Genomic DNA, 15,705 nt, shown 5'->3' on the forward strand with positions numbered 1-15,705 from the left:
AGTAAGAGAGATATATTACAGAAACTGATTTGCATGCAAATCGTCTCCAGTGAGCTGAAATACATCAAGCATCAGTGAGTACACAGTCTTTGAGATATGATCGTTGTGGAATGGGTTTTTTGTCAGTATGACCCTTGAATCAATAATAATGTTTATGCAAATTCTTTCAAGAGGTCAAATGCAATCTCTAAATTCGAAATACTTAATGTAAAGATAGAAATTGAACTTTAAATATTCCAATATACTGACTGAATATATTTTAACAAATGAGGTTGCAGTCTGAATTGAATGTAATGAGAATGTAAGAGGATTCTTTCAAAAAGGCTCCCGATTATGTTATAATATTTCTAATCACATTCTGAATGGCAAGCTCTAGTTACTTTCAGCGATGTCCATCTCAAAACAATGCAAGGTTCCTGAAATATACAGTATATATCATGGTTGTTTGTATGAATTACCTCAAAAATTAATATCTGAATAAACTATGCGTTTAAATTGTGTACATCCGCTAAAAATGCATTAATTATGCAATTTACATGAAATTGGGTGAGCTGTGTGAGAAAGGGGTTTAACTTATAAAATTTGAACTAAAACTAAAAGAGAAGGATCACTTACATTTATCCTAAGCAGAAAGAAAATGCTAAGCTTTTTTATGATAATGAAATTTTACATTTAATTTAAAATGTAAACATTTTATTTGCCAATTTTTATGCTAAGCTTTGGAAATTGTTTATTTTCAGTAGTTTATGTAATAACCTTTTTTCTTAAAATTGTATTGATAGTGATATCTTTATTCACCATATTTTGTGCATATTGTAATACAGCCTATATTTTTATAAGACTCTTATTTACTTTATTTCTTGTATAACCATGATTTAAACTGTGACATTTCTATTAAGTATAAGTAACAATATAGGCTATGGCTTCTCATTACCACGTTCAAATCTATACTTATCAAATTGGTGCTTGCTATGAAAGCATAACTAAAATAATCTCCCTCCCTAAATGAATCCTCAAAGTTACCGCATACCATGCATTCAGTTTTACTATAGTACATTCTCAAAAGAGTCAAATAATTGTTGTACTTCTAGAAAATATAATAATATCACTATTCTATTCATTTTAATGAAAATATTGTTTCTGTACTCACTGACTCAAAGTTATCCTTCATAAAGCTCTCATTGTGAGCACTGAAGGGATGGTTTCTTACATCGTTGTGTGTGTGTGCAGGATAGAGAGCTGGGTGGACGCTGCACATGTTCTCAGACATGCCAACTGACTGTCATCTGTCAGATACAGGGAACTGAAATCCTCTCCATGCAAACAATTAAATATTCAGTGCAGTCTCGTGTGCAAGTTATTCAGTTCTGAGACGCTCTCTTTAAAATGAATTAATCAAGCTGCACTAAGTCAAAAAAAAAAAAAAAAATCGTGTCATCTGATCTGAATCAGAGCGAACGTGACCAACATGCACAGCTGCAATAAGCGCTCTTAAAGGGATAGTTCACTTTGAAATTAATTTTTGATATGTTTTAGCTTACCTCAAGGGCATCCAAGATGTAGGTGTCTGTTTCCACAGTATTTTCAATTTTGACATTTTTCAGTCAAACCGTTGTTGTCTATCAGTCATACACTGGAGGCTAAGGGGGTCCACTAAAAAGCGTGCACAGAGAAGTCAAAATTAAACATGATTTAATGACTTGTAAATGTAAGTACACATTGATGTCCTAAGACACGAAACGAGTGTTTTTTGTGAGAAAACGAAGTATTTATATCGTTTTTGTGTGAGAAAACATATTATTCATATCATGAATTAAGAATTTTAAATGAGTTTAATAAAACATTTTGTATAAAGAAGGAAAGAGGGAACATTAAGTCCATGTGATTCATATTCATGAATTTAAAGTCCCAGTGAAATAGAAGTCTCCAGTGTTGTGACGTATTTCCTTGTGAAACGGATTATAGAGTGCCGAAGTTACGCGGAAGTGAGTTAGCATTTTAGCACTTCTGGTTTCCTCGCTCTAAAGTCTATTTTTGAATGGGTTTTTGCTAAATCGCCTGAAATAAGGTCTGTGGTGAACAAAGCCTCTATATATTTTGATTTGAGCAGATTTTGATTAAAGATTACCACAACAAACTTATTTCTGTGCATTAACTTGTACGGATTAATTGTTCAGCACAAGAATAGTAATGTGCGCTAACAAAGTAAATAGGGTAAATTTTGTTTTCACTTTGAAAATATATATACATATATTTTTAATGTATGAATAGCCTAGAAAACATCAACTGGTCTAATCAATTATAAGAATAACAATAGCACGTTACTAGCATTGTTTAATGTGTTTTGCATGACTTGGCACATTGCTAGCATGAATTAACATGTTGCTGACAAGTTTTAGCATGTTGCTAACATGATTTATCATACTCTTAGAATTAGCATGTTGCTAACATGTTTTAGCACATTGCTGGAATGATTTAGCATGCTGCCAGCATGTTTTACATTGTTTTACATTTCATATTTTTTGCAAGTATGTTTTAACACGTTGTTTGCATGAATTAGCATGCTGGCATGTTTTAGCATGTCCTAGTTGCTAGGCTTTGCAAGTGATAGATACTTGGTGGATGTGAAGCTATACTCTATTACAGTATAAACATTTTGGTCCCCTCAATGAAATTATATGGGATAGTTTTAAAAACCTAAAGATATAGCAATCCGAGTCAGAACAGTCTGAAGGTCTGACCTGAGTTTGGTGGGTGTAGCTTTAAAGCTAATAGGAGGAGATACTGACTTAATTTATTCTCAGAAGAAGAAGAAGAAGAAGAAGAAGAAGAAGCTTAAATAGGATTTCAGTGTGCTGGTTTTGTCAAGCCAACAGAAGAACATAAATTCACTCAAGTGTGTCTTAATTTGTGACTGTACATTTTTTGTTGTGCATTATATTTCCTCATATATCGAAAAATCGAATCAAAAGCATGTGATGTTCTGATCAGTTCACTGCTTTTCTGCTCTCTTTAATTTTCTCTTTTTTCTTTTCTCTCACTCACTTTCTCTCTCTCTCCTTCCCCCTCCGCTGCACAGCTGTACTGGCAGACACACATATTCTCTCCGTTTCTCTATCAACATTGTGCTTCCTCAGTTTTTCACTCTATGTTTTTTTGTCGCTCCAGTTTTTCTGCGCTGAAGGCTGTACTCATCGTCCTTCTACAGATTATCCTTCTCATTCACCCTCTCCATTCTACATCTCCATCTTTTTTAATAACCTTTTCATCTTTTTCAATTTGTGCTCATCCTTTCCCATCCCTTTTTTTCTCTTCCCTCTTTCTTGTCTTCATCCTGGTCTCATCTCCACTTCACTGCCTGTTATTTTTCTCTTCTGGTCTTTCTTCAATGGAGGCTGAGGCTCTTTACAGTTTCAGAGCGAGTGAATGTGATGAACTCAGTTTCCAGAAGGGTGACATCCTGAAGGTGAGTCTGCATGCAATAGTTCACTGTGAACACTAGTATGATACTACAAGGATTATAGTCTGCATGCTGAAATTTGCAGTGTGTGCATCGGTGTTCTAGCAAATATTTCAGATTGGATATCTGAATGAATAGGTGGTGGTTTATGTAGCTGGGCAGATTGTGGGAGGGTACAGTGCAAGATAATTCTTTCCCCCGGTTTCACAGACAAGGCTTAAGCCTAGTCTCAGACTAAAATGCATATTTGAACTTGCACTGGCATATCTAAAATATGTCACTGCCATTGTTTTGTCTCAAGATGCACACCAGTAATGTGTTTTTCTTAATCTAAGGCATGTTAATAAAAGCAATTAACTGTTCTAAAGCCTAATCCTGGCTTAATCTAAACCCTGTCTGTGAAACCGGGCCATTTTCAACTTTATAATTATAAATCTATTAGGGAAAATTGTAAACATTTCTCAGGGTATACTTTGTGTTATAGGTACTCTATGCAAGAATTGTACCTTCATATAACAGCTTCAACGTCATTTCGGTGGTAAACAAACTCAAAGTAAGGCGTCTCATCCTGGTTGTAAAGATTGGGGGGGGGGGGTATGGGGGTGGACACCGCTGGAAAAACCAGCAATGCAAGTTTGAGAGGAGCGCCACGACAAATCTTGCGAGAATCTCAACATGCTTTACAGCAACGACGTCACACACATCAACCACAACATGAAGCACGAAGTCACTTGCGCGCATTTCAGACGTGATACACGACGATGGAAAAAGCAAAGAAAACGCGGTCGGAAGAGACACGATCCGCAAGTTTTTTTTTTTTGTTCTTTAATGGTCCAGTGGTAGATTTTTGTCAAGCGTGTCAGAGGTTATAGGATCTAAGCTTTTTCTCTCTCATCAAAACTGAATATGTCCATCAGTGGTTACAGTCTATATCAAGCAGGGACACGTTTTTGTGCATTTTATTTTGTGATTTCACCGCAATGAATAGAGAGTCTCCGCAACCGCGATAGATCGAAGAGCGCGTCCGAGTGAAGACCGAGAGAGACACTGTATCCATGACACTGATAGCAGCGGACGCGAGCGTTCAAAAACACATTTTAGCGCAAAAAATGCACGCAAGATTTGTACCTTAATATAACAGCTTCAAATGGGTCAGTCTATGGCAGAGACGCATGAGTGGTATTTACGACAGTAAAATTAAATACAAGTCCTCAACAGCGACTCTAGGGGTCGCTGTTTGACAAAAAACAGAATTCCTGCATAGTGTGCCTTTAACTAGGCAGTAAAACACTAGACCAGTTAATAATTTGTTTATGCGTTATTTGAACTTAAGCGGAAATCTGGTCATTTGCATTGTTTTGCAAAACACTTTTTTTTTTTTTTTGATTAACAAAATGTGTTATCTGGGGCTGTTACATAGTTACATGATACTTGAAAAGTTGTTTAAATTTCCACTTAAGCAAATAGTTATTCTCGAACCTAAGGTGATAGTGGACATCTGAACTCTTATGCAATCTTGCTTATTTTAGGTGACAAACATGGACGACGATCCAAACTGGTACACAGCTGAGCTGTTGGGTAGGCGGGGCTATGTACCGAAGAACTATATCAATGTAAGACCTCACACGTAAGTATCACGTGACCAAAGTCACATTATTTGACATTATCTGTGAATGACAAAATGTTTTGGGAAACCTCTGCAGTCATCTTCTGTTCTGTTCTTGTAACTCATAATTAATATAAATAAATGATGTAGTGATCGTCTTGTTCAGTTTAATTAATTCAAATGAGCTAAAGTAACACAATTTTTCAATTATCTTAATTCAGAAAACTGAAGTTTATTTAATCCGCGTGAGTCATTTTTGTTGACATAACTAGAAACTGGGCTGTGTATCTGTAGTTCCCTGCATGCTTTGCGTTGGACTGCACTAATAGACAGTAGCACCTCATTGCAGTTCACAAGATCCAGGGGGCGGAGTCGGATCCAGATATGAGGGGTGGAGCTGGGTAGGTTTAGGTATACGTAAGGTGGGAGGAGTTGGATCTGGATCCGACTCCCCATGGATTTCATGTTCTGCAGTGAGGACCATCTCCTAATAGATTAAATCTAGGGATAAAGTGATATTTTATGTGTTATTCAGTAAAGGGAAAAACATGTTAGTGTTTAATGTCTTTTTTGTTCTCATTTGTAAATCGCTTTGCCTTTGGATAAAAGCGTCTGCTAAATGAATAAATGTAAATGTTCAGTTATGTTGGTCATTAAGAAGAGTTTCTATGTTTCACACTTCAGTTAACGTCCGTTAGTGAGCAGTGATGCTCCTTGGTTTTCAAGGTGTATTGTGGGTCTTTTTAGGGAGAGGACATTTCTCTGCCCTGGAAAGATTTTGCGATTGAGACAGTCCTTAAAATGACTTCCTGATCAATGCACTGACTTCTGAATATAAAGCTGATAGAGATACACCATAAGTAAGGGTCATTTCTTTTAGTCATGAAATCACTAGTTTGTACTTCAGAACGTATTTGATAGGTGTTGTTTCTCAGTGGTTCTGAAGTATTTGTGATGTGTAAGGTGGATGACAATTGCATCGGTCTTGACTTTGGAATGGTACTGTTGGATGCACAGCCAGAGCTTTGGGGTTGGATGTAGGATTATGTATTTTACAATTGATATGATTCGTCCAGACTAGAAAAAAAAGAAACATTCCTCTGTACAAATGTAGGGATTTCCCAGCATTACACCTCACTGTGATGTCATACAATTTACGAATTGCTGTGGGTGTGGCCTTCCCGTCGGTGTGACTATTATTGAAACTGCTAGGTCAGGACATTGCTAGATAAGGACTTCCTTAGCCTGCAGTTTTACCGTGATGTGGATTATTGAGATTCTTGTGAGACAGTGAGGATTAGCAGGAATCAAAGACCAGACCAAAGCCCTTCAAACATGCTGTGGCTCGACCTGAACAGAGCAGTTTATGACAGAGAATCTACCAGATTGAACTGAAAGGATGAGTCAGTTCAATATTCATGATTGCAATGAAAAAGAGGACTGAATGAGGGCAAACATTGGCTTATGGTCAATACAGCTCAAGTTACTTAAGCAAAGATGGCAGGACACTTGCGCCCAGTGAACCATGTTGTTTCCTATACCCTATATCATGTAAACACTCACATTTCTAAAAATCTGAAAACATGATGAAAACATTATACTTTTTAACACTGAAGGAATTTTGTGAACAAATTGTTATGGAAATTTAAAAAAAAAACTGAAATTTTATTTTCTGAGTAAATTTTTTTTTGTGATGAATAATAACAACAAATAAAATATACTATATATATACTATATATTTTTACTGAAATTTCAAAAAGTAACCATAATTTTAATAATAATTTGCCATTGCTATAGATCAAACAGAGCATGTCATAAGTCATAGGTTAAATTCCCAGAGAATGCATGAACTGATAAAATGTACTTCTGAAATGCAATTTAAAAAGTCAAAATAAATAAATAAATAATGCATTAATTTAAATTTAATAATTGCCTATTTAGATCAAGTCTTACTTGGAAGTTATTTGAGTGTGGTGCAGATTATTCCCTTTATTTACAAGATTTTAAGTTATTCAAAATGATATGCTTCATCTTTTCTATGAAATGTACATGGTGAGCAAAGTGCTTGAGACAAAAAAAAACCCAAAATAAACTGATTATTGTAAGAGGAATAAACTCAATGCAAAAAACTCAATGACAAAAAAAACTTGCAAACGATCCAACAGTACAACCATATTAATTATTCATAGCCTGGTGCATGCTGGGAAGAGGTAGACTGAGACTGAACAACAAGTACATTTGTCAGTGTAGGCCATTGTTTGAGCTAAAAAAAAAAAAAATCTGCCTAGACTTAAAACACTGAATTGCTTCTGTTCTCTTCTACAAAGCAGTACAATAATCAAGTAAATCTTTTCTTGAACTTTTTTTTTATCTGATCAAAGAACCCCCCCCCCCCCCTTTTTTTTTTAAGTAAACTACTATACCAGCATTCCCCTTTTAGTTTCTAAATATACAATATGACGTATTGTGACAGATGAGCTTGTATTTTGCAGGTGGTTTGTGGGTGGAATATCACGACAGGCCGCAGAAAACCGCCTGAGACCGCTGGAGTGTGGAGCGTTCCTCATTAGGGAGAGCGAGAGCACACCGGGAGAGTTCTCTGTGTCTGTCAGGTCAGATACACCCTATAAAAGAAACCTACGTTCACTGCTCGCCTCTACCAAACACATGTACACTTCATAATATAAAGGCTTGATATTATTATTCCCTGCATGTGCTGATGTCTACAGCCGACATGAGTGTGCTTGCATATGCGTGTGTGTTAATGTGTGTCCTTGTTACCCTATCTGGCTCTTCATTAATACACTCTAATTAGAGTGGAGTGCATGGCGTTTTGCTGTGATGTAATCCTTTTGCTCCCAGCACTCAGCCTATTTAAACAGTTCAGAGTTCTCTTGGTGGAAACGGAAACCTTTTAAATATGCCAAGCAAGACGTACTTTTTATAACACTTTGTGTTATACATGCACATAACACATATGTATGCATTTACTGCATGTACTGTTCAGATTACTAGATTATTGCTAGATGTTCTGGTGGACACTTGTGATTATTGCTAGGATGTTCTGGTTACTTGCCCGATTCAAAAGAGCCTATTAAAGGAGTAGTTCACTTTTAAAAATAACCTTTGCAATTTACTCACCCCCATGTCATCCTTTCTTCAGTCGAAAAGAAATTAAGGTTTTTAATGAAAACATTCCAGGATTTTTCTCCATATAATGGACTTCAATGGGAACCAAACCGTTCAAGGTCCAAAAGACAGTTTCAGTGCAAAACTGCAAACTGTTCAAAGGGCTTTAAACGATTTCAGACGATAAATAAGGGTCTTATCAAGCGAAACGATCGCTCTTTTAAAATAAAAATAAAGTTTAAGTTTTGTAAGCTCAAATGGTCGCCTTGCTCTGTTCTGTGATGCGCGTTCGTGGCTCTCCTGTTCGAACTCTCTTATCAAAATGAACAAATCTTTTCCAGAGTCAACTCGTTCATTTCGTTCGTTGAATGAACACAGATAGACTGAACACAACACACTGAAATATACACATGCGCATGACTTCACCATTTTCACAAATTCACATTTGTGTAGTTTACACTTTGAAACCCATTTTCCAAAAATTAGCATTTTCAGGCACCCAAAACGCCATTGGCGTGTAAATGGACAACCAAAACGCGTACAATTCTTTCAGTTTATAGTTGAAAACAGTATCATGTAAACGACACCTTAATGGGACATCTCACCCATCTGATTGCTCACTAGTTTTGCTTAAAAGTAATAGCATGATTTCAGATATCATTCATTGTTTGGGGGTTGTTCAATGATAGTAATATTTTGTCTTTGCATCAACACCTTTTCTTTTCTTCTTTTATGTACAGCTCACAGCTCATGGTAGAACTCGATTGAATTTGAAGTTGAAACTATTGAAGTTGGCATGCGTTGGGAAGGTGGACATGCATGAATTATTTTTTAGATCACTTTGCTTTACACCTCTAAAGGCCTGACCCAAAACGTCAAATTCTACTGAGACAAAGAGAAGGAAATTGAAAGAGAATTCGAGGGATAGTTGCAACATAAATGCAGCACAATGAATCCAATCTAGTCACATATTATTAGCACAGCACCTCTTAACAAGCTTGAGTACCTGAGGCCAGGACAGATGTTTCTGTGTTTTTACATGTGTGTGATGGAGAGGGAGGGAGAAAGCAAGGGAGAAAAGACAGAAAGATATAGAAATAAAAATCATTTATATTTTTTTAGGTAAACCAACCTTCACAGGTATATACAGTGACATTTAGTAGCCTATATTTTTGGAACTCTAACTAATATAAATGCTTAACACACTCTCAGGAAAAAGGTGCAAAAGCTGTCACTGGGTGAGGATCCTTTCAAAAGGTACACCAAATTGTACCTAATAGTACCTCAAAGGTATTGGTACCAAAAGTGATTATATTAGTACCTAAATGGTATATTTTAGATCCTCCCTAGTGACAGCTTTTGTACCATCAGCTTTTGAGTGCATATCATTTGCAAATGTTTGTTCAAATGGTCTCAAAAAGTAGCTGATGAACAGCTGTTTTGTGGTATAGTTATTAAATTATTGTGCAGTTTAGCATAGCTGGAATGCTGTATTGACTAGTCATCATTCAGGAATGAGCTGAACTATACATACTTACAAACATCCCAGATAGCAAACTGACATTGAATCAACGTGGAAATATGACATCGAAACAACGTTGATCTGACATTGTTTTGCTCATCGAATTAACGTTGAACCAACGTCAGACGCGTCATTCTTTCAAAACTAACGGAAAATCAACTTGAAATCAACGCGTTGTTTCAACGTTATGAAAGCAAACCAGTTTTCCATTTTCATTTAGCTTTGAAGAATGCCGCGTCTGACGTTGGTTCAACGTTAATTCGATGAGCAAAATCAACGTTGTTTCAATGTCATGAGAGACGTCGTTTCCACGTTGATTCAATGTCAGTTTGCTATCTGGGATAGCATTTGAAATGTTCCTATTTTTGTTTTAGGAGTTCCCAAAAATTAACGTGCATGCAAGGATAAAAAACACTTTATTTGTCTTATAATATGCATTTATTTTTTAACTGATTTGCTTACCGACTCCCAAATGATTCGTTCGACGATTCATTTTCCCAAACACCTCCTTTGAGTGACGCGAACCTGCGGCGATTGGTCAAATGACCCAGTCAGTTGTTATTGGTAAACCGTAGGCGGAGACTGTCGGCAACGGAACGCCAATAACCAGGATTATAGCTTGTCAAGTGTTGAAAATTGTATATAGTGTTTGAACAAACGTGTCAGAAAAAGTGCACTTTTCACACGGTCCCTTACTCGCGTCTCCGTCAAGAGCGAGCTTTCCCGGCGAAACTCACATTGCGGCGGCTTTTGAAGGGCAGTGCTTATTAGAGCAAAGTCATACTGTATTTGGCTAAGTTTAGGATGTAATTGCCATTTTTCAATGAATGTCTGGCGAATATCAAAAACAAAACTAACTTTACCCCGCTTAGAAGCTGCGCGGAGTGTACACAACACAATATAACTATATTGTGCATGCTACAGAAAATATAGCAGCAAACATTATTAATACTTACAGATTTTGATTTGGAGGAGGACGAACCTGATCCATATACACATACTGAGTCCTCCTTCAGGAACAACCGACTTGCGAATCCACATATGAATTCATTTAGGTTTTTGAATTTTGAATGATTCGTCATTAAAATGATGAGAACACAAGGTTCGGGGCGGGCGTTGCAAATATGAACTCTGACTAGTGATTCTTCACATGCTCGTCCCTGGACAATGGAAACAAGTGGCTGAACTGTCTTTGCAATGGACTATGTGCACGTTAGCATATGCTAGTTCCGGCTGCGAAACCGATATGGGGTGTCTAGTTTCCGGTAGCCTGATGGACGACGTAGAGGATGTATGTTTCTCCAGATGTCTTGAACATTTGCCGAATATTACAGTCGATTATGTTCATCGACTGGCTAATGATTTTCCTCCAGCTCCCCAGAGCAAGAGAGAAGGGGTTTAAATATTACATTTCTCAGTATTTGCATCATTTTGAAGGGAACGTTAAGTCACAACAACATCCATGCTCAGACTGATCTCATGAAATTGCTTATGTATGACATCACGTATTTTTGGCATGCTATCAACACGCATAATCTCTTCTTTTCAGCGTGTTTATGAATACCGTTGACTTAACGTTATATAGAGTTCAGATGCAAAAGCTTCTAAATGCCATTTGAAATTTTCTTCTTAAATGATGATTTTTATCAAACTTGTATATTTAAGTTCAGTGATTTCACTTAAATGGCAATGATAATTACCTATTAATTGTTATTTAAGTGAGATCACTGAACTTAAATATACAAGTTTGATAAAAAAAAAATCATCATTCAAGAAGAAAATTTCAAATGGCATTTAGAGGCTTTTGCATCTGAACTCTTCATATATATATATATATATATATGATATATATATATATGATATATATGACCTACCTCAACCCCAACCTACCCGTCACTCCTACCATCCTAGGAAAAAATAAATATCGCTCCCCAGATGTAGATCTACATTTTGTTTTGTTTCGCTCGGACATTTGACGGCGTGTACATACGCGGTACACGTGGAATCACTCGGACATTAATGTTGCCATGCTACGTGCTCAAGCTATGCGATTTGGTAACTGTTATATCTCTCTATACATTATAAAATGCGAAATCATGCGTTAGAAAGTGCATTTTCCAGAACAGTTTGTGTTGGCCATTGTTTTGTTTAAGATGTTCAGAGGCTATGTTGTTGACAACCACTAGCAGCTATCTATATAGAATGTCACATAGATCAGTGTTGACAACCACTATACATGTCATACAGGGAGTAAAGGTATCCGACGTTGGTTCGTTCCTTATCAAGTTAGGCTGTTTAACACATATTAGGCTGTTCACACATATTTCTAAACAGGTCTCCCTTGCAAAATAGGTTCTAAACCCAGGGGCTTCTCCTGGTTAAAGGGTATAATATAATAAATAATTAGTAGCCTAAAAACTTCCTTCTAGTTGTCATGGATACGCAACGCTCCACTCTGTAAAGCGACTGCTTGGGTGCGGTGACAAAATGTGAAATATCGTTTACTTTTCACAATGCAGCAGCGCCTGGCTCCACCCAAATATGAGTGAAAACTGTGTTGGTTGACTTGACAATGAACAAACGAACATAGTTTTAGACAAATATATTTAGATAGCTAAAGATAGCCGGTCCACTGATGTAGGATGTAAACAACGGCAACCGGAACCGAAATACCCAACATCCGCCCTCAAGGCGGAAGTTAGCATTTTTCTCGTGCACAGAGTCAATGTAGAACACAGCGTCTTCTCGACATGATGCGATTCAGCTGAAGTATTTGAATGTGTTCTAGACGTCACTTCAAGTTTACACTTCCGTATGCACGCGCAGTTGTTGGGAGCGGCCAATGACCTATCTACGTCACGATGTAACAGCTAATGACATAGACTCAGAGTCGACTCTCACTTTTGAAAGACAATAACTTTATATACGGTGGACTTTCCGATATAAATCTTTGCAGGATGTTTTCATTCCCTTAGAGCTATATTTCACACCACATGATTTTCAAAAATCCATGATAGGTGCTCTTTAATGTAATGACAGTTTATGTTGGAGCTTGTGTCTAAGAATTGTTAATGTTGGGTCATATGTAATGACTTTGATTATAATTACTCATAATGTCTTACTCTCCCTAAACATGCCCTGCTGTTTTGATGATCTTTAGAACAATTCCCTCCCTCTCTCTCTCTCTCTCTCTCTCTCTCTTGCACACACACACACACACACACAAATCCACATCCCAGAGGCAGTTCCTCATTCTGTCACCGTTTCTGTCTGAACAAGCAAAGTGATCCATGCAGGATTGCGTGGACTGATATGCATCTGTGTGAGTAACACCCACACAGGTTAAGAGCAGGTGTGGTAGGGTGGATCCACCAGGTGATTAAAGACACATGCCCCAGGTGCAGGGTGTGCATCATTGTTTGCATGTTTCACAGTAAACCAAAAACAATTAAGAGCATGTTCAAATCAGAATTATTTACAATAAATTTAATAAAAATAAGATGAGTCATTTGTAAAAAAAAAAAAAAAAAACAAAACAAAAAAAAACAAAGAAAAAATACATTTATATATTTCTTAAAGATTTATCAATTTACAGGGGTTGTGAAAGGCAATATATATATATATATATTTATTGATATAATAAATATATATTGATCACTTATATATTTAATGCAAGTGATCAAAATTAATTGTAATAAATAAATAATTGTAACAAATTATACATTCTAAAATTAAATAAAAATAAATCATATTTTAGAATATAGACTGAAAGATAGATTGATTGATTTCAGCAAAAAAGAGTAATTGAGAAACAATTATTGATGATAAATATGTTTTTGAAAAATAATTAACACATGTAGTTACAAAATACTTACTGGACATCCACTGTATTACATTGATGCATAAGGATATTGATATTTTGCTGCATTTTTTGATTGATTCTTAGGCCTGGTTTCACAGACAAGGCTTCGATTAAAGGTAAGGCAATTTATGGAGTGGCTAGAAATAGTGAGCTAGCTTTGAAAGCATACGATCCCACCCTCCCTAGAGCGTCTCCAAAGCCACGCCTCCTCCAAAACACATGAACGCATACAGCAGGGAGCAAATAAAAGCGGCACGAGAGACGGTGTTAAACTACCTCAAGTCTCAAAGCACATAACATTACTATAATATTGAACATAAACAACTTGATGAACTCTGACCTGAAATTCATTTCGGCGTTGATAGTGTTGCCATTGAAGCTCATAAATTCGAGTATAACGTCACAGGTTTCCATCTTTTCCAAATTACAGTAGTTAAGGTGTGAACGCAGCATACGTTTGTTGATTTGGATCACGAGGAACTATGAAAGGCGGCTGCAGATTTGTTTGCGGTGCTCAGTGACTGATGTCTGCGTGAGCAAGTGCACGGATGTATGGAAATACATAAGTTGACAGACAGGAAAGACATCGTCCTGTGCCTTCCACGGATGATATATGTTATATAAATATAAATATCTTACACAACTTAACTTTGTGATTGCTATCAGGATGTGAAGAGACTTGCAACCTGCATAAAAAATGTTTCTGGAACAAATCACATACGTAGCTTGCCTTTGGTGTGCGTCTTGAGACAAAACAAAAGTACTGACAAGTTGCTTTCAGTTAAAACAGCTCAAACATGCTTTTTAGTCCAGGATAGGCTCAAGCCTTGTCTGTGAAACTGGGGGATAGTGTATTTATTAGTACACTGTTGAATGTACTGTAATGAGCATTTTATCAGACAGGAATACTGTAATGTATCTGCAGGAGAATAAGCACAGACTTGTTCAGAGCCTAATTTGATTACAGTTATTAACACTGTGCTTTTTCTGAATCATTGGGATTCAAAAACTTGTTGAGAGCTGAAATGTCAAACTGTGATTTATTGGGCAAAACCTTTAATCATACACTCTTAAGCTCAGATTTAATAAACTGGTAAGTCCAGGCAAGATCTACCCCTTAATCTAGAAGCAACAACCCTCTCTCTCTCTCTCTCTCTCTTTCTAGTTACGGGGACCATGTGCAGCACTTTAGGGTTTTGAAGGATGGATTAGGGCAGTACTTCATATGGGATGAAGTCTTCAGCTCCCTCAACCAGCTGGTGGACTTCTACAGAATCAACAGCATTGCCAAAGAGAGGACCGTCTTCCTGCAAGAGCCTGAGGGATCATTAGCTGTAAGAGCCTTACTGAGGTGTCAAAGTTCAACTCTGGTGAACTCCGATCTGCAAATTTGCAAAGCGAAAGGATGTTTGACCAATAGAGGATGTGAAGCCAAGCTTCGATCTCTTGGCTTAATGCAAACCTCTTTAGCTTGAGCGTGACATCATATCCTGTTACAAGCTCTAACGAGGCATGCGTAGAGCCATATGTGACCCCTCCTTTATCAACATTATTGCTGGGAATTTTTTTTCTTTGGGAATCCTTTTGAACTTCAGAGCTATTTTATTTATTTTTATTTTCTCATAAATTACAACTATGTATCCCACAATCGTGGCAGGTATTTCTCACAGTCGTAATTTATTTATGTAATCGTGACTGTCCTAAATTTCTATTTTATCGTGACTTCTGACATAACTTTATATCTCACAATTAAGGCAACTTTCTCTCATAATCGTGAGACTTGTTTCTCATTATTCTGACAATATCTTACAATTGCAACTTCCTCATAAATTTAAATAATTTATTTCGCTGACTTAATTTCTCACAGCCGTGCTTTATAGCTCACAATTGACTTTCTCATCATTTTAAGACTTTTTGTAATCGCAATTTTTTCCTCATAGTTGTGACTATTGCAACTATTTCTCTTACATTTTGATTGCATTTCTTTGTAACCGTGACTTTCTAGCGTGCGAAACGATTTATGGAAGTCGTAACTTTATATCTAACAATTTAGGCATGTTTTTCACAATTGTGAGACTTCTTTCTCCTAATTGCAACTTCATTCCTCAACTTTTGTTTCTCACATT

At 36.7% G+C, this 15,705-nt stretch overlaps 1 protein-coding gene across 1 annotated transcript in view; it reads left to right on the forward strand.

Moving 5' to 3' along the window:
* Window positions 1-15,705, forward strand: part of grapb (GRB2 related adaptor protein b) — an 18,582-nt gene continuing 2,877 nt past the window's right edge. The window contains exons 1-5 of the mRNA XM_039648243.2: window positions 1-74; window positions 3,080-3,466; window positions 4,990-5,087; window positions 7,559-7,678; window positions 14,745-14,913. Of these exons, the coding sequence (XP_039504177.2) occupies window positions 3,149-3,466; window positions 4,990-5,087; window positions 7,559-7,678; window positions 14,745-14,913 (705 nt within the window). The 5' untranslated portion in view covers window positions 1-74; window positions 3,080-3,148. The remainder of the gene's footprint in view (window positions 75-3,079; window positions 3,467-4,989; window positions 5,088-7,558; window positions 7,679-14,744; window positions 14,914-15,705) is intronic.

Source organism: Pimephales promelas, chromosome 6 (assembly GCF_988280905.1).
Source record: "Pimephales promelas chromosome 6, fPimPro1.hap1.1, whole genome shotgun sequence".
In the NCBI taxonomy this organism is placed as follows: domain Eukaryota; kingdom Metazoa; phylum Chordata; class Actinopteri; order Cypriniformes; family Leuciscidae; genus Pimephales; species Pimephales promelas.